The sequence below is a fragment of the Fusarium fujikuroi genome, chromosome FFUJ_chr06 (genome assembly GCF_900079805.1).
Source record: "Fusarium fujikuroi IMI 58289 draft genome, chromosome FFUJ_chr06".
NCBI classification, from domain to species: Eukaryota; Fungi; Ascomycota; class Sordariomycetes; order Hypocreales; family Nectriaceae; genus Fusarium; species Fusarium fujikuroi.
In genome coordinates, this window is record NC_036627.1 from 1,896,874 (window position 1) to 1,919,591 (window position 22,718).

Genomic DNA, 22,718 nt, shown 5'->3' on the forward strand with positions numbered 1-22,718 from the left:
CATTTCTCGATTCATATCTGCTCGGTCCTCCCTGTTCTTCCTGCTATGTCTCAGTCACATCACAGTCTAGTTCTTGGTGACAGGAGATCCTTGTCCGAGCTCACCGTCATCTTGGGTAGATTTTGTCTTTCCACCCCAAGTCAAGGGTGTCTGTGGCTTGGATTGTGCCCGTTCCCGAGAAGCTGGAAGTGAGGGCCAGTCATCGTCGATCAGGCCAGGCTTCTTGACTTTTCCTCCTTGATTCTCTGGGGTTTGAGGCATCTCTTGAATTTTCTCGACCTTTGCCTCGGCCTTGTTAGTCTTGGCACTCATCGTCACTGCCCTCTCCTTGCCTTTGCCTCGTTTCGAACTTTTTGCCGGAGTATTTCCCTCTCCTTGGTGAGCAGGCCCCTTTTCCTTTCTAGGAGTTCCTTTTTGGACCGCTTCTGAGATGCCTCGACGACGTTTGACGGCGGATGGGCCCTTCTCATCCTGAAGAGTTGTCTCGCATGCATCATCGTCCGCGGCCTTGGGGACCTCTCGGATTATTTCATCTGTTTGAACATGTTTGACAGCCGATTCATTCACTGTGCCACTGCTTGGTGCTTCACCAGCTCTCAGATTGGCAACTGGTCCTTTACTAAGAGACGCTGTTCTCGATGGAGATACAAACTCTCGGGCCTCGGGATTGAGGCGGCTCCTTGCGCCATTTCCATGATCGCGCAAGTTCGGCGAGTCGTCAGATTCGGGGAGGCTCTGGCATTGGAAAGCAAAATTGGTCGAAGGAGGTGGCGCTTGAGCATCGAGTCGTTCTCCTGCGAGCATTGAGCTAGGAATCATAGGACGAGGTCGACGTTGCTTGCCGAAGCGAAGTGAACCTCCTCTACCCATTCTGAATCCCCGACGACCGCGTTCGTCCTCATCAGGGGAATCTGATTCGTCAAATGGAGGTTGGGGTTGAGGCTGAGGCTGGTGCTGGTGTTGAGCCATTTCGTGCTTATTCCCATGCTTCTTGCTTCGCTTAGCAGATCCAGATACAGAAGGCTGCTCAGGTTCATCGTGGTGTCGCTTGATAGGCGAGGATGAACCCGGTTCCTGACTTCCGATATGGCCTCCATGGTGTGTATTAGACCCCAGCCCTCCACTGCTAACATGCATGTGCTGAGGTGTCATGTAGCTGGATCGAGGAGAAGACGGCGGCTCGTTTTGTTGAAAGGCGTGATTGGACTCGTTGCTCGTGGGTGCCATGTTCTTCGCTTTCTTTTTCTTGGCCTTCTTCGTGTTCTTTCCTTTACCTTTTGGGAGCGTGTCTGAAGTATGTTCTTGCTCAAACGATTGTTCAACCTTGGATATGACATTTTCGGTTACAGGAGAGGTTGAAGGCATCTCAGATGGCTGTGCTTCACCTATAGTAGTTCCCTGCGGCTCAGTAGCAACTTCTCTTGTTTTCCTGGTGGGATGGGCAGTAGAAGAGCCTTTTGGCGCCTGCGGCAACTGAAACCTCGACTCGGGGTTCTCGGACATAGATGGCTCGTAAACATCGCTGGTGCCTGGAACAGAGGTTGCATTCTGCCCTGAGATTGGCAACTCCATCTGTGTAGCATTACGTTCGCGATTGTCAATCTTTCCAACTTCAGAGTTGCTACCACACTCGGTGGCGATGCTGACCGGGTTCATTGGGGTAACTGAGCGAGGCCTACGGAGAGTCAGAGGCATAGGAATTTTAGCCCATGCTCGTTCTCTCTCTTTTTTCTCATTCTCAGAAAAGAAGCTTGGCACACCACTGTGACTACTCTTGCTACCAGTTGGTTCAGACAGTAGTTCAGCTTGATGACCAGATGTCACCTTTGTTTCTGCCTGGCTTTCAAGCGCCTTAATGGGCATCTCATTCAGGCGATGTGCTGTCGTACCAATACCCGTAAGTCCTTCTGCTTTGTCATTTGGTTTCGTTGGGGTTCCTTGGGAGGCAAGGGAAGTTTTCGAAGGGGTGCTGGGCAAGGAAACACGGGCTTTGATCCCAGTATACTTGCTTGTGTCACTTCGCGGACTACCCGGATCATCTTGATCAAGGTGATGGATTTCATCCAAAGCTTCTTCAGATGGAGGCTTAGTCTGCAATACCTCACGAGAGCATGCGGTTTCCTGCGCCGGCTGGATGGGAGGAGGGGCAATTTGCCTTGGATCAAGAGCCGGCTGTCCAGGGAGGAGTGCCTGTATGCCGGGTCCGGACTGCACAGTTGTAGATGGAATACCAGGGGCTGGAGGTTGTGCAAGTCCAGACAAAGAACGTTGCCCTCCATTGGGTTGCCAGAAATGACTGTTATGTGCTTGCCCAGGGTTGACTACAGCCGGATGAACGATGCCTGGCATCATGTGAGGGACTGCGACAGTACTCGGCGCATTGCCTGGCATCGATAGGCCGAAAGGATAAGGAGAGAATGGAGGAGCGGCGGAGTTCTGACCAGAAACTCGACCTGGGAGTGGTCGAGTAGGTGCTTGCTCCAAGAGTGTCCATTTTGATCGCAACGCAGGGGAAAATGTAACAGATATGCCTTGCTCAGGCATGTTGCCGCCGCCAATAGTCAGTGCTTCACCAACTGACGAGGAGTTTACAAACCTAATTCTTGTTAGTCGGTCATTGATTTCAACATGAATCCACAACGAGTCATGACTTACCGGGCAATAAAACGTCCTGGTTCTTTCGAGGCGATCGGGAACACCTCTTCTACATATCCATATCTCTCAGCCAGGCCAAACTTGAGCCGTGCGAGTATGTCTGGCCCAGTAAATCCTTGGTAGCCTTGGACAATGATGTATACAGAGCGGTCACGAGAATCGCAGATCGAGCAAGAGCAAGGTACATAATCTTTGATCGACAAACCATCCTGAACGTTCTGGCAAGTAACTGGATCCCGACGCCATGAATCCTTCCATGGTGCCCCCTCGCGCCTCTTCTGGTTGAAATCAGGGTCGGTATGAGGTTGCGCAACAGGCGCGGTTGCGTTTCGCTGGTTGTGGCCACCGCGGCGGTTTTTACGAGCCCCTCCGCGATGGAAACCTCCGCGACTCAATCCAGCATTCCCGCCGTTGTTATTCTCATGGTTTTGATAGGGCCATCTGCCATCGTTCGAATCGAAACGATCATTCCGAGAAGAGTTGCTGGTATTTCTACCACGACCAGTCAATGAACCCCTCTGAGGCGGCTGTGACAGCTGGACAGGTGGAAATCCATGGTCAAGTCCATTCTGCATGGGAAAATTCTGTTGGGGAAGTAAAGAAAAGTTTCCTTGAGTGGCAGGGCTAAAGGTTCCTGCTGAATAAAAGGGGGCCACGGGAGAGGTGTGCATCGCGAATTGCCCAGAAAGTCTCGTACCTTCAGGGGGCTCAGTACTCATCGCGCTGTTTTGAAAGCCTACTTCAGGTGTTTGCATCTGATTGAACGTACTCATTGTCCCAGGATACTTCATTTCTTTCTGACCGTGAGCTACTGGCTCATCAAAAGCTCGGTTTGGTCGCTGGTTCTTGGGTCTGTCATTGGTGCTAAACCGCAACTCTGCATCTCTGATGATGTTTCCAGTGATATGGTCCTTTGAACGACTCGAAGTAGCCTGGGCTAGTTGCTAATCAGCCTTCTGGCTATCGGTCGGAGGCCTCTGGTTTGAACTTTCTGTGGCATTTGCAACATCTTTTGTAGGACTAGCAAGACTTGAGTTACGCATGACTGCTGAGCCTGGTAATGATGTTGTCACTGTGGATTTTCGAGCTCCTCGTGTGGTCCGGGGATTTTTGCGGCCATGTCTTTTGACTTTTGTGGGGGTCATTGCATCAAAGTCCTCCTGCTCCTTCTGTTCGTGGTGTCCGTTGGAAGAGGAAGCGGCTTCCTCATCATTCCCCTTACCATCAGTGTGGGGGGATGGTGTTCTGACTGAAGGGAAAGGCTCTGTAGATTTACTTCTGGCCTGAGCTTTTACCCGGAGACCACTGTGAGCGGTAGTGTCGTTAACCTGCTTTTGTTCGATCAAGGCTGTCTCGCTGTTGCCGTGAACGGAAGGCCCTGCTGCTGCTGCGGATTGGTGGAGCGCTTCTACCGCACTGGGCACACGGCATTCAGGCCGTCTAAAGTAGTGTTTCCCATCAAGCACCATGATAGGGTGAGTGACTTTCTCTGATGCCGGGGAGGAATGGTGAGGCTGCCACTCCGTTGGCCTTGTAGACAGACCCGAAGGTCCTAGGACGCGTTGGCCCGCTATGAAGGTGTCAGCATAACGGTAGAACCTGATTTTGGAAGCAAGTTTCACATACCTAACCAGTTTTCGAGGTGCCCCTTTTCGTAAAACTCCTTGAAGTGATTAGGTTTCGTTGCACCTGGCCTCAATTTCTCGGGTGATAGTAACAGAGATCGTCGATGCGCAAGGGCACTTGCAATAAGATGGATGGCATCATCCGGAAGGCCTCTCATAGCTTCCCAACCGATGACACCATTGATAGAAAGACCAGTTTCATTGCTATTGGTGAGTTTGTCGCGGTTTTCGTCGTCATACAACCAGTGATCAACCCATTGGCCAACTTCGATGGAAAAGGCATTATGGACGTCGAGGGCGATGGACTGGTTCTCGACAAACAGTTGACTAACCACATTCCAAAGGTTCAAAGCTCCGTAATTGTAAATGTCCTGGGCATCAAAATAGTCCCACAAGCTATCCCAGCAGTCTGGATACGGCATGTCTTTTATGACCTCCCAGTAGAGCTTGCGGAGTGAGTTGCAAGCAGATTGAACTTCGTCTCCGGACCAAAGGTGAACGCGGCGCTGAGGCAGTAAATGCTCCATGTAACGAAAAGGGTTCGATCCATTACAGGTAGAGAAGATGGCTTTGGCCCCGACTGGAGGGTTGCTGTAGAATCCCACAGGGAGGTAGTCTTCGACGTACGTTTGAACGACGCCCTCAGGACCAGGTGTCTGCAGCATTTTGTAGAAGTTGGGTAGGCCATTGGGGTAGAAGCTGGTGAAGGCTTCGCGCAAGTTAGGTGGCTGGTCTCTGGCATAAGTCCGGTCTGGTTCCAAATTTGGTTGAGGCGGCGGCGATGGCCCATTGGACATGGAGAAGTCATCCGCCGAAGCGGGTTGAGGTTGAGCCATGATGCTCTGTGTAACGGTCGGTTAGCACATGATGAGACAATGTGCGCTTGATCTTGGAAACGAGGTGAACACTTTCATCCCGGCTTGAAAGATCCTTAGGGGTCATGAGATGAAAACATTCACCTCGTCTTGATAAATCACAGTTTGCATAAATAGAGGTGTTCGAGGCTTACCTTGAGAAGTGAAGCGCCCGAGCGCAAAACAAGTGCAAGTTATGGTTCAGATTCAGGTATAAGATGGAGGAGATTAATTTCAGAAAGAAGGTAGTTCTTTCCTGAAGTCGATGCCCAACGCGCGATGATGCGCCGTAAGGAAAGAAGGAGGAGGGGAGATTTGTCGGTGTTTTCAAGATGTGCGGGAGTGAGGTTTGAGGAGAAAGAAAAGAGAGTTAGAGGGAAGGAAAGGATCAAGAGAGAAAAGGAAAACAAAAAGTAAAATCGAAGACCGGGCAATGATTGTTCTGGCTTGGCCCCTACTGCCGCCGACACTGTCACCGAATAAACATTAAGTGACTGACACTGGCAATGTTAGTAACTGGCACGCACTGGCACAGCTGGCGCAGACCTGAACTGATGATCAAAGTCTCTCGCTTGCAAGTATCCATTCACCAACAGTTGTGTCTTTGCGGTGCTTGCTTGTGACTCGAGGAGTGCAAACTGTCAAAGTCAAACAAAGGCAAGGAAACCTTCCTGAACGGCTCGCAGCCTGCTTGCTAGCTAGCTCGCCTATAATAGAGCGTAACAGACTTCGGTTACAACTAGACTAACCTTGGGTTTTCCGGTATTTATATACTAGACAATAGCAAGATTAGTTTTGCTCGAGGTACTCAACGCGTCAACGACACAGTCGCCTAGGCATCTTGCAGCTCAACGCGGGTGCTTGCTGATTCTCGCTCCACACAAACGGCTACTCTATTATATGTAGATTGTGAAATATGTGTTGGAGAACTCGTTTCTTGCTTGGACTAGGAACAATTCCATTCGATTAGACGAGGTTAATGCCTGTGCCCTTTGGTGGCATACGGTTCACGTCTGGTAAATTTGGATGCCAAACTTTGATATTGTTCATAAAGGGTCTTTTCGTGGAAAGACTGGCAATCGTACCGAGGGGAATGCCTTGTGGCATTTCGAAAAGAAAATCGGGCGCTTGTCAACCTACTATCGTCGGCTCATGATGGGTCACTAATACAAGCATGCTAATATGGCTGATCGTCAGACGCTATCAATCATTGACATAGTATATACAGAGAGGGGTTATGCGATAGTTCATTGACAGCTTTAGAGACGTTACTTCTGTGTTTTCAGAAGCTTGAGGATCTCAGACTCGTTGTCGCCAGCAATGGCCTTGCCATTATTCCAATCCACAACCTATACGTATATTAGTCAGTAGGTTTCCATCGTGACATTCCAGAGGCAACATACCACTGGTCGAATGAAGCTCTCTTTGCTCTCTTTGAACTTCCTGAGAGCCTCCTTCTCGTTGTTTGCACCCTTGATCACCTTGGGGATACTGTTGCTTCCAACATATTCCAGAATTGTCTTCACCTGGTCGTCTGTAGGAGGATCCTCGGTGATGTTGAGCTCAAACTGGTCTCGAATAGGTGCCGTCTGGGCGGAGTGGTCGCTCGCTTGGTCAAGAGTGGCGCCAGAAGTGGCATTGGCAGAGACCTGCTTCAAAAGGTTGGCGACTCTGACAGATGCCGGAGAGCTGGCCTTGTGGAAGACTGTCACAATATCGAGTGTCTTATGCTATATGCTTGTTAGTAATTACGCATATCTGATATTGGCCTCGTAACTTACAAAGCGAAACATTTTAGCTGGTTATTTTTCAAAAGTTTATGTTTAGAAAACAATTGTAGAAAGATCACGATCGTTCATGGAGGTTGATGTCGGAGCTCCGATTCGGTATAGCTCCATGAAGCTCGTCACGCCGAAAATGACTTAACGTTAATGGCTCGGGTCTGCAAGGCCCGTGCATAGACCCCCACTACGGCACCCGCTATCTTCCGCCTCCTCAAGGATGACCAGAGATATATAAGAGAGAGCCAATGTCCTCGGGACATTCGTGTTTCAAGTATGAATGACATTATTTAAGAGAAGAAGGCTCAAAGTGGGTATAAAAATAAACCTTTTGGCGATAGGTTTTAACTTTACAAAAAATAATAATTTTTAATTCTCTGAGGGGTCAAAGACACATTAATCCAGCCAGTCACTATGTCCTGGCTTAGTACTTACTTTACTTATGGGTGGTGTTAAGGTCAGGGTCCATCTCGGTAGATACCTCATTTACCAGTCGTGGTTTTGTATTTTGTAAAACCCAGCAATCACGAAATGTTGCAAGCAAATTGCCAATCAGTAAAGTTTTTAAGAAATCAAATGTCACGATCGGATGAGGCTCGGCTAATACATCTTGATTGTCCCAGTTTCAAACTTACCTTACATACGGTACCACACGGCAGCAAGCCTTGACGTGAGAAAGAATAGCTGGAATGTTCGATCGCTATTGTTTCTATATGTGCAAATGGACGTGCTCTCTCATTAAGAATTCATGAGATGTTGTTTAGTGTCTCATGTGGCCTGCTGTCAAGGATCATGGACAGGCGCCTCGCCAAGCTGATATCAACCGCTTACGCTAGAAGATCGACTGTATGTAGCAAAGCATATGTTGCAGAAACCCTAAGGAGGAGCCAAAATCTCTTTCTTTTTACTTATGACGTATGTGTTGCGATCTGATGCGTTTTGTTGTGGTGAGCAAGGACTTTCTTTTATCATGACGTATTCTATGAAGTCAGGGTTGTGGAGAAGATGTATGACCATGGCACTGATTCATCGTCGAAGAGGAACTACAAAAGGGTCTTGAGATCAATTAAAACTATTTCTCACACAACATCTCATCTCTTCACATAATTCTCCTTTTCAATCACTAAACACACAACTCTCACACATCCATCATGTCTGGCCACTCCAACGTTGGTAACCGTGGTGTCTACGAGGCTGGCGATCAGAGAAACGCTCCTGAGTCGGAGCGCAACGTTGAGAACCCCTACAACGAGGGCAAGGAGAACTCTCACAACAACCTTGATTCCAGTACGTATTCCGTGGATTAAAGATGAGAAAATATTCTAACAAAATTGCAGAGGATGAGCGATCCATCGCCAACCGCCTGGCTGCTGAGGAAGTTAGTTGAGCCGCCGCAGTTGGATATCCACTATATACTAATGTAAAACAGCAGCGATCCGAGCCTGACGACGATCTCGAGACCGCCCAATTAAAGAAGGATCCCACTCTGCCCGTAAGTCCAATCGAGATCTGGCTTTGGCGCCGAAAGAAAAGCAAAAAACTAACAGCAATAACAAGGCTCGCGCTCACGGCAACGAACCTTCCAAGGGCGCAAAGGTCGATGCTCAGCTCCAGGCTGAAGAGGAAGAGGAGTTGAAGCGCAAGGGCAAGGCTTAATTGTAACAATAGGTACTTTAGATCACGGCCGAGTCGTTGCAGGCAAATGATTCGGAAAGGATGAATTAATGATTGAATTGAAAGCCGAAACATGACTCTACATCGCACACGTGAATATGAGGAGGCCTTGTGGTCTTATTGAAACATAAGTCAGTCCCAACGATATCTCGTCAAACGTCCCCGGCACATTAGATGTCATAGTATATGTACTACGTATGTGTTTCAATGCGATCGCTAAACATCGAGGTAGCAAGGATTGTACGGCATTTCACATGAATAAAACGAAACGAGCGGTATTGCTTGTGAATGTTTAAAAAATTATTATTAATTGTAATTGTGGACATTGAATGTGTCTGCTTGTAGCTGCTAGGAAGGCTCACAGTATGCTAACTAAAGCTTGCCACTAGAGAAGACGGAGAAGTGTATCACTAAAGTCTTGAGTTAGTCTTTGTAAAATGGCAGGTCATGCGAGACTGAATGTAAGACAGAATGTGCTTTCAGAATATGTAAGAAATTGAATATCAGCTATCCGCCCGATTTAGCCACTCCGGCGAAAGAGGACCATCAAGCAGAATCAATCGCAAATTACCTCATCCTATGCGAGAGAGAGAAGAAGGGGAAAAGAGAAGCGTGATGGATTCTTACCTTGATGCACTCAAAAATGTGGTGTGTCTCTCCGACCATAAGGAGGAAGAGTTTTGTTGGTCTGTACAAAACTTGATGTCTTCAGAAATTTTCTTTTGAAGTTGTCGTCGGCTGGCCCGTGCTCCGTTGCCGGGTGGTGAGCTCGCTTTGTCGGACGGCCAAAAGGTTAGTCCGGAAGTTAGACCGAAAGTTAGGGCAGGCACGCACAGGATCTTTTTCTGCCCACGATCAAAAAGTCCTTAGCGATTTCAAGGTCCGCGGCTCCAGCAAACAACCAACTAACGGGACAGCATAATCGACAACTGGTATGAACCTCGACTCCTACGATCGCAGTTGTATTCGAACAATCAATCACTGCGCGCGCGACTCTTGAAACATTCGACTAATCGACCGTTAATTAGATCACCGTCACAATGGGCGACGCAGTCATTGAGGGTTCGAACTGGCGCCTCGTTGAGGTTGGCCGTGTCGTTGTTATCAACGGTGACCACCCCTTCGCCGGCCGCCTGGCCACGATCGTCGAGATCATCGACCACAAGCGAGTAGGTTTCTCCTGCTTCAGAACAGACTTATCTGCCGAAACACGCGATATTGACCCCGTCACAGATTCTCGTCGACGGTCCTTCCGCCAACGCTAGCCTCGCTGTTCCCCGACAAGCCGTCCCCCTCAGCAAGGTCCTCCTCTCCTCTCTTATCGTCGAGGGCTTGAACCGCGGTTCCCGAACTGGTGTCGTCCGAAAGCTCTGGGAGAAGTCCGAGATTGACTCCAAGTGGGAGCAGACCAACTGGGCTAAGAAGCGGGATCAGATGGAGCGGAGGAAGGGTCTCACCGACTTCGAGCGCTTCCAGGTTCTCCGACTCAAGAAGCAGCGACGATTCGAGGAGCGCAAGGCTCTGGCCAAGGTCAAGGCCTCCGCATAAATGGGTCATTAAGCTGGAGTCACGGAGGTGCTTGAAAGTCGGGTTTAGATCAAGTGGCACGGAACTGGGCAGGAAACACATCACGGCGGTATAGAGGCTGCTGGATTCACTTTTGCTCCGTTCTGGAAGGCTGTATTTCACACTTCATCGTCACGATGAACGGCGTCAATACGGAAATTCTGAGATCAACTGAATTCAAAGCATAAGGAGCATCAAAAAAGAACATGGATTCATTGTGAACTGTAGCCGAAATAAAAATGAAATGAATACCCCAAAACTCCGCTGCCTGTGTATGCATGTATGTCTTTACACTCAGCCACTTTGTATCCCCATATTCAACCTTAATTATTGTCCAAATTGCTCCATGGATTTTCCCTCCACCCGTCGTCACTTTCTTAGACATCCGGATTCTGGAGGGGGAGACGTAGTGACACAGATTCTGATTACCTAATGCACCTTAGTTCCCACCTCCCACCAAGCCCTAGGTAGAATTATCGCTGTGCGAGGACCCCATCACAAAACGACGACGTGAGAGATCAGGCCAGCAAACAGACGTAACTGGGATCAGCAAAACAAGTAAGTGCGCAGCTGTCGTTATGTTCATTATGTTATTTTGCTATCGATTTTTTGCGGTCCCGGGAAGATTTTGCTGCCACAAATTGTTTGCCTGAGATTTACTAACATCTGTGCCCGCACTTCAGTCGCCAAAATGTCGAACCCCCGCGTTGAAGAACTTCCCGACGAGGAGCCCAAGAAGACCACCGTCCAGGAGCACGAGGATGATTCCAGCGACGACTCCGAGGTCGAGGAGGTCGGCGAGGGCCAGCTCCCCGCTGGCTCTACTGTGATCCACAACCGCAACGAGAAGAAGGCTCGCAAGGCCCTCGAGAAGCTGCACCTCACCCGCATCCCTGGCATCACCCGTGTCACTCTCCGACGACCCAAGAACGTGAGTGCCGGTGGTTTTTTAAAGAGATTGGAGGGATAAAATGAAGTGTTGGTGCTAACCGAAGGCTACAGATCCTCTTCGTCATCAACAACCCTGAGGTCTACAAGTCTCCCAACAGCAACACCTACATGTAAGTTGTATTGTTGTAAAAAGATAGATCTGCCTCTGACCTCAAGCCAGTGTTTTCGGTGAGGCCAAGATTGAGGATGTCAACGCCGCTGCTCAACAAGCTGCTGCTGCTCAGCTCGCCTCCGCCAACGCTGAGGACCACTCTGGCCACAACCACGGTGAGCCCAGCAAGGCTGCTGAGACCGCTGAGGAGAAGAAGGACAAGGAGGAGGATGAAGAGGAGGAGGAGGATGACGACGAGGAGGTCGACGCTTCCGGACTCGAGGATAAGGATATTGAGCTTGTCATGACCCAGGCCAACGTCAGCCGCAACAAGGCCGTCAAGGCGTTGAAGGAGAACGACAACGATATTGTCAATTCCATCATGGCTCTAAGTATCTAAGCATGAGCTTCTGCTGGACGATCATCCAAAAAAGCATGTACAGGGGACGAACATTGGGCTCTTGTATTAGTTCTTGGCGAACTGTACCCTGTGGAACGGAGTTGATGCCAAATAACGGGAACAATTGAAGGGGAATAACACCCATAAATCCGTCAAATAACGCTGTTGAAATTTTGATCATGCGTGATGTTGTATTCATGGACTGATTGTGACCGACCGACCGACTGACTGACTTGATATTCGTTTCATGAGCGATGTATGTCATGACTACTTATTCCATCAATTGCTAATTGCTGTCTACGCTGAGTCACCGTACTCCGGTTCGTGAGAGTTTCTGCATCTCGGGTCTCATCGCTCAATACTCTCTTGCCATTGATTGGCTTCTGAGCCTCAATTTTCCTTAACTTTTGTCCTCGCTCATCCTGAGCCGACGTCAATGAGGGGTCCGAAAACGCCGCACGCCGGATATTTGAGTGGAAGCACGTGACTTCCTAGTGCCCGGTAGTTCCCTGAACTTCGGCAAAGTCATCAACAGTCAATCAAGATTATCCTCTCCGCTCTCTCGACATCGTAACCTTCCTCAAAATGGCGACTGTAAGTTCAATTCATCAATTGGCGCGTGTGACTGATCGCAGGTGCTGTCGAAATTCTCCCCCGGCCCCCGATCGCGCGCCTCTACGCCCCAGGATGCCGTGAGCTAATTTTCCCTTTCTCCGACAGCGAAGCGCAGCTCTCAAGCTTGACTGGACCAAGGTCACCAGCTCCCTCGGTCTCCGTGGCCAGACCGTTGCCTCCCTGCAGGCCTTCAAGAAGCGCAACGAGGACGTCCGCCGCAAGGTTCAGCAACTCCAGGAGCAGCCCACCACCGTCGATTTCTCCCAGTACCGATCCGTCCTCAAGAACCAGGCTATCATCGATGAGATCGAGAAGCGATTCAGCGCCTTCAAGCCTGTCACCTACGATGTTAGCCGACAACTGAAGGCTATCGATGCTTTCGAGGCCGAGGCCGTCAAGAACGCCGAGGCTACTAAGGAGGCCGTTGACCTTGAACTTAAGGATCTTGCCGCTACCCTCAAGAACATCGAGGAGGCCCGACCATTCGAGGAACTCACTGTCGTACGTACCACCGAAGCTGAGACTGTTGGGTCGATATTCACAAGTTACAGGACGAGGTTGCCGCTGCCGAGAAGTCTATCGACGAGAAGACTGCTCAGCTCGTTTCCAAGGGCCGATGGATGGTGCCAGGATACAAGGTATGTTGTCCGGATGACAGAGGAATTGACAGTACTAACACCCACTGCAGGAGAAGTTCGGCGACTTGGCTGTGGTTTAAACGAATCGCGATATACCTTTTCCGACTTCGTGTTGTGTACTCTAGCATTGTAGATACAAGATCCCGAGGGAGAACCCGGCTTGTCTCATATCCAATTCGCTACAATTTTTCCTCTGTGCTTTATAATGAATTCTCATTGAGTTATTGAGAATGCGGTTCGATTTGAAGCATAGTGTTCGAGTTCTTAGTTACCAGACTAACCTCGGACCTCTCAAATTTATGTCTCTTGATTGCCCAATTCACGCCGAGCATCCTAGTTCTTTGTTCCCGTCACTCTCGAGTGTTGTCTTATAACAACTTTTGGAATGAGCCTTCACTCCTTCGTCGATACTTGGCCCAATACCTATCGAGTATGGAGACAGTCATTTCAGGAGGTTGAACAATCCGAGGGAGACGTTGGCCGAATTCCCATACACCACCCAATGCACAGGGCAATTTCTTGATGTGCCCAAAGTGAACCGTAATATAGGCACGCCATCCGATCAAGTTCATTCTGTTCTGCAACGTTTCAGTCATCTGCATCATTACGCATCTCTTGTCATACCCTATATCCGAAGACAACCTGAGAGTTAAGTCCAAGTCCGGTGTCGGACTATATGAAAGGAAGTACACTATGTAGAATAGTTGCTGATATTCCATATCCAGGAGTCGATTGGTAAAGATTGAGCTTCTTATAAGTTATTTTTTTTTTTTAGCTATTAGACTCCTCTATCTTCTTTGTTTTAATCCAAGCTTGGCTATTCCGTTCTGAGGGTCTTCTACTCAAATAACGTTATTGGCCAAAACTGCAAGGCTCTAAATCCTCAGACGTCGCTCTAGGTATGTAGTCAGTCTCGTGCAGTATCTTTGTTCGGAATCCTACAGCAATATCAGGGTCACGTGTCGGACTTTAGCCTGAATATCCCGACTTACACGATACGCTATATATCCCTCGTAACGTATGGTCAGTATTGCGAATACTTCTCCAATCAAGTCCTTTGTCAAAATACCAGATCAACATCAAATATGGTCTTTCCAGATCCGGAACTCGAAACCTTTGTCTTCAAGACGGCACCGCAATTAGACGCTGCTTGGCTGGCACATGAAGAAGAGGCCAAGAAGAAAGGCCCCCCAAGAGTATTCAGCAGTATAGAAGAACGGCAACCGATTTATGCTCAGGAATGCCGCGACTTATATGCTCAAGTTACGGCGCCTGGAACCCGAGACCATGAGCTCTCCCAGGGAGTTACGAAGAAAGAGTTCACTATTCCCTCTTCTGTGGATGGGCATCCAATCCCCATCCTTCAACTGGACCTTACAGGTGCCGAAGCTGAGGAGCCGGAGATTATCGTTATATTTTACCACGGCGGCGGCTTGAGGGTTGGTGAGGCGGATAGCGAAGAACTATCTTGCAGGCATATTGTCAAGTCACGCATTGCCAGGATTCGACTTTACTCAGTGGGATATCGCCTGCTGCCTCAAAATCCAGCTACCGTCTGTCTTTCTGACAGCTTGGATGGGTTTCATAAATTCCACAACCCAAAGATAAGAACCATCGTTATCGGAAGCTCGAGTGGTGGACAGATGGCATCTGCAGTGGCGCAAGCAGCTCCTCAGGGTGCCATTCACGGACTTCTACTGAGGTGTCCAGTCACAGCGGACAGAGCCAGTGGCGAGGAATATGTACCTGAAAAATTACGTCCATATCACACAAGCGTGTCTGAAACGTTCATCACATCATTGGGCGGATATTTACACCGAAACACACCGAGGGATGGTCTTGAGAAATTACCTCTTGAGGTTTCGGAAGACGAGCTGAAGGGACAGCCTCGTACTTGGATCCAGCTGACTTCAAACGACCCCCTGTACTCGGATGGGCTATGCTATGCCATGATTCTTAGGGAAGCAGGTATCGATGTCAAGGTTCAGGTGGAGGTGGGCTGGCCGCATACCTTTTGGCTCAAGGCTCCTCACCTCGATCATGCCTTGACCTGCGAGAAACATATGCTGGACGGATTACGATGGCTTCTCAAGTAGGAGAAGATAAATTCGGAACGGGGCATGCATTTTTCATTACTTCCAAGCATAGGAGATTTTGATCTATTGTATGATTGTTCTCTCCACTGCCACTTCTACGGTAACAATGTGCCCCCAATAAGCCCTTCAAACCTCCAGTAGAGTACAGCAGTAAAAAAAGAAATAACAAATAATCTTTTAGATACAATTCAGGGCTGTAAGGTATTGGATTTCCTTTCAGATACCAAGCCTTAGGTGAGTCCTTTAATCTTCCTCGCGACACTCATGGTTTTCGAAGAGGGATTTGCTCGTTCTCAAAGATTCGCGCCAAGTAACATTGGACGCAAGCCATGAAAAGCGTTTTTTCAAGACGGATTTGGGGCCTGCCATGATGGTCCCTCATTGAATATATTGCCGAGGGATCGTTCGATAGAATGACACCACTTGTTCTTATGGCACAGAGCATGAAGGTTAGACGTTGTTCGGATCTTGGCCCTCATAGGTTAGAGAATTCCAGTCCTCGGCGAACACAGAGTAACAGAGATTCTTCAAGTCGACACAGATCTTCCTGAGAACGAGAATTTGTTCAGTATAATGGTTGCCAATAGTGACCACCAAACACCCCTGTATCCTGTGAACTTATCGTTGGATTATGTTTAAGGAGAAACACCATCCTACCACCTGGTGTAAGAATCAAGATTTAAGTTTGTCTCCTGATTCAATTAACTTCTGATTTACATAGAGAACAAGGTCCAGATCACAGCTCTGGGATGTCATAGTGGTGGAGGTACAACGGCGAACAACCCACCAGTAACTGAAAGGCCAAGGAGCTGCCTGGAGGGAGTTGGATACGATCCTTTCACACTGAAGCGGCAGGTATCGTTGAAAGTATCAGGATAAGACTAGACAAAATGGCGATGCGTTTCTTGACAGCAAAAGCATTCAGGTCTATCAGACAAGACCAAGAGCAAACCTGCGAGTGCCATTGTACCCACTCAAAGCCAATAGAAAGAATCTCCATGAGACATCGCTTGGCTCCTAAACTCCAGCATTTGTTCTCCCAACTTGATCATTCATGTGTGTTTAAATTCCTTTTTTTTTTCAAGTATTTAATCCTGGTGTATCATTTCCCCTCAAGGTTTCGCATATTGGGCGGTCCATTCCTTGGCGGTTGCAATAGCGGCCTGCTCATCCTCCTTCCAGCTCTTGGCGACATCTGCAGCGAGAGGGTCATCCGGGTTAGGAGCACCGAGGAGGGCCTGGATCGACAAGAGGATAGTTCGGATCTGGAGAGCGGGAGACCAGTTATCTGTAGCGTTTGTCAGCTTGGCCGTTCCAGACCTATATGCACCCTGATATGCAACCCACTCTTGAGGACATCGAGGCAAATACGACCAAGCTTATCGACGTTTGGGTGGAAGATCTTGGTTAGGAATCGAATCTTGGGAGGAGTCATTGGATAATCGTCGGGGAGGAAGAGCTCGAGGCTGAAAACACCACCTGAATTCTGAATTAGTAGGCAGATCAACTGGTAGTGATACAGAGCATACCCTCATACGGAGACTGGGCGGGACCGTGAATTTGGACATCGAAATATCGGAGGTTATCCTCGTGAGGAACGGCACTGATTCCTGGAACACTGTATTGCGACGAATGTTAGGTTACAAAGTCAGGGAGCAAGACCTGTAGCCTCGGGGATGACCTACGGCTCGGCCATGAGCCGTTCTGTCTCTTTGATAATGCGCTTAGGGAGAGCCATGATGGAGTCGGGGGGGTATGTGAAGGTATTTCGACGATATTCGATATCGGTGGATACGGTTCTTATCTCGGTGAGTACTTGCTTATACGATATCGTGTCGTCGTAGCGGTAGCTTTCGGTAGAGTTACGTAGAGAAGGGTTGTGGTTGGGTGAGGTCTGGGTTGAATGCTTGAAATACCTGGCGGGCACTTATTAAGGTCAACGGCGGGGCAGTCGCAGTGGCAGGTACTCCGTAGAGACCTGTATTATCGAGAAGCAAGCAATCTAACAAGACCCGATGGGAGTGATTAAATGAAAAGAAAGATTCTGGCAGCGCGCCGCAAATAAACGGAATTGTTTTGACACCTGATCATTTAAATCAAGTGACGATTATCAACAAATGGTTAGGCAAAGATGGGTAGATAGGTAGGTAGATAAGCCATGTGCATCCATTATTAGGTACTATACTCCGTAGTTTGTCTATACCTTAGTACGTAGTGTAGGTAGGTACCTTATGTAGTAGAGAGCTATACTTCAAAGTACATGCCCTTTATTAGGCGCTGTCATACAACAAATCTGCCCAATAAAGGTCGCGGAAGGTTCCGTCATGGAAGTGCTGAACCTTTCACACGCACTTCAATGGGGGGGCGGGGGCTGGGGATGTACCACAACACCTCAAACAGCAGGGGCGGTACCTCCTTGTGGAACGATGTCGCGCGCTCTGACCACCTCCTGTCAATCATTCATCCAGTGGACGCGAGCTCAGTTGAGTAACTTCATTAATAAACATCTTTATACAACGTTCGTATTCAAGAATACATTGCCCTGGGCAACTCTTCTCCCCTGCTGCACTTAAACGCCTCTATCCTTCTTTGGCCTCTTGTGGATGATGACATGATTCAAAGCCATTCAGTGGCAGTCCGCTGTGTCTCCTGTCCTCTCCCCTTCTTACCTCATATCATATGAGTTGCGACATGAGGAACGTCGTGATACCCTCTCGAGATAGCCCATCACCATGCCCTCCTTCGACCAACTTGCTGATGCCCCCAAGAAGGGCAAGGTCATCAAATCTGCCTACGAGAGCGAAAGTTTCGAGTCAGATGGCACCATTCATGTTGATGGCCTAGTCGGCTCTGCCACTATCTCTCCTGCTGGGCGAGACGTCGCTTTGGCTTCGTAGGTTAAAAGTGTACGGTTGACTTGATAGATTCTAACAACGAGATAGGCCTGATGGATTGGCAATCATAGATCTTGACTCACCATATAGCCCTCCCCGGCGACTGAGAACTCATGGCCTTCCGTGGTTGGTTGTGGATGTCCAATGGTCACCCTTTGCTGCTCGCGACTACTGGGTCGTCTCTGCTGCCAATCATCGTGCCCTGGTGTGGAATCTCAATCGGAGGGAAGACTCAAGTTCAGGTGCCATAGAACATTCTCTTCAAGGCCACAGTCGTGCTATTACAGACGTCAATTGGTCTGCTCATCATCCAGATCTCTTGTCGACCTGCTCAGTAGATGGCTACATTCACGCATGGGATCTTCGAAGACCGCGCCAGCCTGTTTTGACCTTCTGCGATTGGACTGCTGGGGCATCTCAGGTCAAATATAACCGCCAAGCATCTCACATTCTCGCTTCTGCTCACGATCGATGGTTGCATATTTGGGATGAACGCCGTTCTTCTGAGCCTCTAAAATCCATCAAAGCTCACAAATCCAAGATATATGGCCTGGACTGGAATCGGTCTGACCCGAAGGCGATCGTCTCCTGTTCCATCGACAAGAGGATCAACTTCTGGGACTATACTGCGGAAGAGCCTTTGCAACATACCATTGAAACTGGATTTCCAGTGTGGAGAGCTCGTCATACACCTTTCGGGCACGGCCTCCTCGCAATACCCCAGAACGAACCGGGTGATCTTTATCTCTACGACACCAACTTTGAACCAGAATCAAAAGTGACAAGTCAACCAACCGATGTCTGGCCGGGGCACGGAGATCACAAAGCAAAGGAATTTCTGTGGCGATGCCGTGGCGGCATAACTGACGACGGTAAAGACAACCGTGAATTCCAGCTCGTGTCTTGGGGCACAGACAACGAACTGAAGCTTCAATGCATCGACCCCAAGATCTTCGCCGCTATCGGCCATGAACGCGGCATGCCAGCCGATCCAGCGATCAGTATCACTCGAAAAGGCGCAACATATAAGACTTTCCGTACAGTAGACGAAAGTACGGATCGCGATCGTAAATCTGCTACAATGAGTGATCACCGGCCTGGCACCAGCTATCATAAGCAAAGTGCTCTAACTCTAGGAATGCGATCAGGCACAACTCAAAGCCACCGTACATCGATGGCATGGCGAGGTCCTTCAATGAAGGCCAAGGTATCTGGAAGATCCGTCGATCGTAACCAGTCGCAAATAGGATGGATGAAAGGAATTGCCATGACTAAGAGAAAGGCATCAACGAGCGCCAAACGACACTTGTCAAAAGACTCGGGTATATTTGGCCATGGATACCCTGACGATGACTGGGCAGAACCTGAGTCTATTCAGGAGGAACTTTTACGCATCAGCCATCAACTTCCCAAAGTGAGGTGGGACAACATTGATATGGACAGTTTGACTCTCAATGCCTCACTGAACGGCCCTTGGGGCGCTGATGGGGAAACTATATTCGTTAAGGTTCGGATTGATATTCCAGTCGGCTATCCCAAGACCAGGGCACCTAAGTTCTATGTTGAAAAATCGTCCTTCATGCCTGCAGAGACTCACAAAAAGATTGATCGCGAGATTCATCAACTGGCCAATCAGTTCTTGCAGAGAAAAAAGAATTGCCTAGAGGTTGCCTTTACGTATCTCCTTGGGGAAGTTGATCTTGAAAGCAGCACAACCTTCTTCAAGAATGTTCGAGATTTAGATGATGAACTTGATGGCTTAGCGGACGAGAGCTCTAGTGAATCGGACGAGGATATCCCCGCTGGCGGTTCGGCATCCATGTCTCAAGAACTCCCCCCTCATAACGAGCTGGATACCGCGCTTGCGCCTCCGAATAGGACTATCGTGCCACCACCACCCAGGACCTGCGGTGCCAGGTTCTCACACAATGGACGACTGATCTGTTTCTTCCCCTCCAAAGAGGAAAAGGCACGGGCATTGTTCACCACCACTATGGACGCTTATAGGGAACGCCCTAAGGGGGAACCATTCTTTGCAGGCTTTGGCAGAATCGCACATGATCTTGGGCCTCGACAACGTTTTATGGCGGAAGACAGTTCCGCATCCAGTGGGGATTCTGATACCGACGACTCTGGATCGTCTTCATCCTCATCATCTTCGAGCGATTCAGAGTCTACGTCAATGCACAAGATTAATCTCTGGTACCACCCTAGTCGCCAGTTTAGGAAAACATGGAGCGAAGACAGATCAATACGCTCGAGTGGCGGTGGTACGGGAGTAGGCACTGGTACTGGCACTGGCACAAGTCGCAGGAGGCCTGGTCGGCCCAAGAACCTAGTCTCGATGCATGACTTCCGTGGTCTTCTCCCCTCGAAAGAGGAATTTGCGCGTGAGTACGCCATCTTTGGCGATGGAGCCGAGGTCTGTGAGCACAACGCAAAGGTTGCTGAGAAGTACAACGCTCGAGACCTGGTTGATGTCTGGCGGTATCTTGGGCTTCTATTAAAGAAGGGCGTTCCGCTAGAGATACTCGCCCACAATCAGAGGCGCGATTCTATTCTGGTAATCGCACACGATGTGGTTTCCAGGTGCAATGCCGATACTTCTCCTCACGATTCCCTTTTGGAAAGACATGAAGGTGCATTGTCGGGCAGAGTCAAATGGGGTAGACATCCCTTGGCCAGGGACTTCATCATGGACCTTTTTACATACTATGAGCAGATTGCGGATATCCAAATGCTGGCAATGCTTTCTTGTATATTCAGCGAATCTTCTGCTGCAGACAGTGTGGCTTACTTTGAATCACATCTACCGCAGCCCGAAACTCCGCTCCCTTTTAAGGCACCAGCTTTCTCGCTAGATTACTTCCCCACTGATGCCTCACTATGGAATATTGGTGGACGCAGTTATACCAACTCAGCTATTACAACACCGATGACAGTGCACACTCCTGTCCACTATTCTGGATCCCAGGCGTCAGACGATGGCATATGGGGTGGCGATGCAGCATCGAACTCGTACTCTTGTGGAGAGACGCCGCCAAATAAATTCAAGGGGCATTTAGGGGAAGTTGAGGCACCGCCCAGCGTGTCTACGTCTCCAAACACACGATTTCTAAATAGAGCAAACTCGGGTCTGGCATCAGCTTTTGCTGCCAACCTGCCACGTTCGTTTGCAGGAGTCAGCTCGTCGTCACCTCCAAATCAAGTAAGAAAGAGACCCAGCCCTGCTGAGACGATTCTCAGCAGTCTGGCTCCAGGCAATGTTACATGGAGTGCGTCGACCGCGATGGACTCGAATGGTGGGAGAACCTCTTTGGATGATGACGATTATGTGAGGGATGATTATGTGTCACTTGTGCCCACAAAGATTGCCGTCACAATGGAGGATCAAACCGCCTTCGACGATGATGGTTGGCTGAACGTATCCATGCTCGAGTCCAGTCAGGCGGATGTCCATGCTCGTTATCGATATGCGTATGCTGAAATGCTGCAAATGTGGAACCAACCACTCTCCAGACTGGAGATTATGAAATTCAACTCGCTCAAGGAGGGCATGACTGGAGGACACGGTGACGACGCCTTCCATGAGCCAGGCGCTGGTCACGATGGCAAAGCACATAACTCATCGCCCATTGCCATGGGCAAGAAGGATCAGCTTCAAGCGCTGCTTGCATCAGGCCGCGGTCTTGATGTCACAGGGATGTGCCGTATACACGAAACACAGCTGGAACCACTTCGCTATACTTCCAGTGACTCCAAGGTCGGTGGTGCTGTTGGTACATGTGATCGCTGCCATCAAACTCAGAGTCAGCTTGCATGTGTGTACTGCCTTGAGCCTGTGGATGCTCTCTTCCCTCCATGCTTGGCTTGTGGTTGTGCAAGTCATGAGGCGTGTCTAGCAGAGTGGCATGCTGCTGGCGAAACGCAATGCCCCGCAGGCGACGAGTGCAACTGTGTGGAGGAGGCAGCAGATGGCCAGGTTGAATCATGGGCAGCCCTTCAGGGAGCCATGCTCAAGGGGCAAAGACATATGGTGATGTTGCCCGGTCCAGCCTTGGATGATAGCGACGACGACGCAAAGATGCCTCGTAACTGGGAGAGAGTTGAGTCCTCTTTTCCCTCACGAATGCAGGGCCTTTCAGCTGCGAGTATAAGTCTGGGCAACAGGCTACGGAAATCAGCAGGAGAATGGTCACGAGCTTCAAGTTTGAAACGAAACGATCGGAGGAACGTAATATGATATCGCTGTGGGAGCGCTATCGGATTTGACGAGCCCATTGCCATGTACACTAATGGAGGCTAGATTGTTTGAGCGCTGGAACTTCATGTGTTAGAGTCGAATATGTATCTTTTTACACAACACTTGCTTGCCATATTTCAAAAAAGATGAATATCAGTCACGTCAAAAGGATGCTGGTAGTCATGGTTGAGGAAGTGCAATGCCTTGGGTATACTGCTGGTGCTCGGTTGCAGTAACTCAGGGTCACAAAGCCCAGGTATGCATGCAGCAATATCTAGGCAACTGCTTTGTCAATAAGGCGAGAATGGCATCTAACATATCAACAATTGTCACACCAATACGATTATTCAGTTGTGATATCTTCTTTTTCCACTGACGACATGACATCAATTCTTGGGCCTTGTTCTAACCAGATTTATAGGTAGACAATCATCTGCCTGGCAAGAGCATACACTTGTTACTCTTTGCCTAGCAACAGTATAGCAATTCAAGTCACGGATCCTAATGCAATAATAATATCCAAACTCTTTTTTTTTGGGAATGATTCCGAGGTAAACTAACAAACCAAACACAAATGCTAGAGAGTAACGGCCAGCAGTACATCCAAAACATCAAACAAAGCAACTTCGATTTCA

General features: G+C 49.0%; 9 protein-coding genes; 6 read left to right on the plus strand and 3 right to left on the minus strand.

Moving 5' to 3' along the window:
- Positions 1-66: 66 nt before the first annotated feature.
- On the minus strand, positions 67-5,116 carry FFUJ_05932 (uncharacterized protein; the record flags this gene model as incomplete). XM_023579199.1 has 4 exons in its annotated part: positions 67-2,596; positions 2,656-3,592; positions 3,644-4,225; positions 4,282-5,116. 4 exons carry the CDS (start codon positions 5,114-5,116, stop codon positions 67-69), a joined length of 4,884 nt encoding a protein of 1,627 aa, XP_023432080.1.
- Positions 5,117-6,402: 1,286 nt separating this feature from the next.
- On the minus strand, positions 6,403-6,927 carry FFUJ_05933 (uncharacterized protein; the record flags this gene model as incomplete). XM_023579200.1 has 3 exons in its annotated part: positions 6,403-6,483; positions 6,538-6,864; positions 6,916-6,927. The coding sequence occupies 3 exons, from the start codon at positions 6,925-6,927 to the stop codon at positions 6,403-6,405; spliced, it is 420 nt and encodes a 139-aa protein (XP_023432829.1).
- Positions 6,928-8,066: 1,139 nt separating this feature from the next.
- FFUJ_05934 (uncharacterized protein) lies at positions 8,067-8,571 on the plus strand (the record flags this gene model as incomplete). XM_023579201.1 has 4 exons in its annotated part: positions 8,067-8,202; positions 8,253-8,293; positions 8,345-8,407; positions 8,473-8,571. 4 exons carry the CDS (start codon positions 8,067-8,069, stop codon positions 8,569-8,571), a joined length of 339 nt encoding a protein of 112 aa, XP_023432081.1.
- A 1,058-nt stretch (positions 8,572-9,629) lies between these two features.
- Positions 9,630-10,137, plus strand: FFUJ_05935 (probable ribosomal protein L14.e.B, cytosolic; the record flags this gene model as incomplete). XM_023579202.1 has 2 exons in its annotated part: positions 9,630-9,758; positions 9,823-10,137. 2 exons carry the CDS (start codon positions 9,630-9,632, stop codon positions 10,135-10,137), a joined length of 444 nt encoding a protein of 147 aa, XP_023432082.1.
- A 709-nt stretch (positions 10,138-10,846) lies between these two features.
- On the plus strand, positions 10,847-11,597 carry FFUJ_05936 (probable nascent polypeptide-associated complex alpha chain; the record flags this gene model as incomplete). XM_023579203.1 has 3 exons in its annotated part: positions 10,847-11,086; positions 11,158-11,216; positions 11,267-11,597. 3 exons carry the CDS (start codon positions 10,847-10,849, stop codon positions 11,595-11,597), a joined length of 630 nt encoding a protein of 209 aa, XP_023432083.1.
- A 585-nt stretch (positions 11,598-12,182) lies between these two features.
- FFUJ_05937 (probable ATP synthase subunit d, mitochondrial) lies at positions 12,183-12,930 on the plus strand (the record flags this gene model as incomplete). XM_023579204.1 has 4 exons in its annotated part: positions 12,183-12,191; positions 12,318-12,713; positions 12,764-12,850; positions 12,901-12,930. The coding sequence occupies 4 exons, from the start codon at positions 12,183-12,185 to the stop codon at positions 12,928-12,930; spliced, it is 522 nt and encodes a 173-aa protein (XP_023432830.1).
- A 1,005-nt stretch (positions 12,931-13,935) lies between these two features.
- Positions 13,936-14,946, plus strand: FFUJ_05938 (related to lipase 2; the record flags this gene model as incomplete). The annotated part of the gene is made up of 1 exon (XM_023579206.1): positions 13,936-14,946. One exon carries the CDS (start codon positions 13,936-13,938, stop codon positions 14,944-14,946), a length of 1,011 nt encoding a protein of 336 aa, XP_023432084.1.
- A 1,112-nt stretch (positions 14,947-16,058) lies between these two features.
- FFUJ_05939 (probable ubiquitin-conjugating enzyme E2) lies at positions 16,059-16,684 on the minus strand (the record flags this gene model as incomplete). XM_023579207.1 has 4 exons in its annotated part: positions 16,059-16,234; positions 16,294-16,425; positions 16,476-16,564; positions 16,632-16,684. The coding sequence occupies 4 exons, from the start codon at positions 16,682-16,684 to the stop codon at positions 16,059-16,061; spliced, it is 450 nt and encodes a 149-aa protein (XP_023432085.1).
- Positions 16,685-17,678: 994 nt separating this feature from the next.
- Positions 17,679-22,083, plus strand: FFUJ_05940 (uncharacterized protein; the record flags this gene model as incomplete). XM_023579208.1 has 2 exons in its annotated part: positions 17,679-17,839; positions 17,889-22,083. 2 exons carry the CDS (start codon positions 17,679-17,681, stop codon positions 22,081-22,083), a joined length of 4,356 nt encoding a protein of 1,451 aa, XP_023432086.1.
- Between the last annotated feature and the right edge of the window lie 635 nt (positions 22,084-22,718).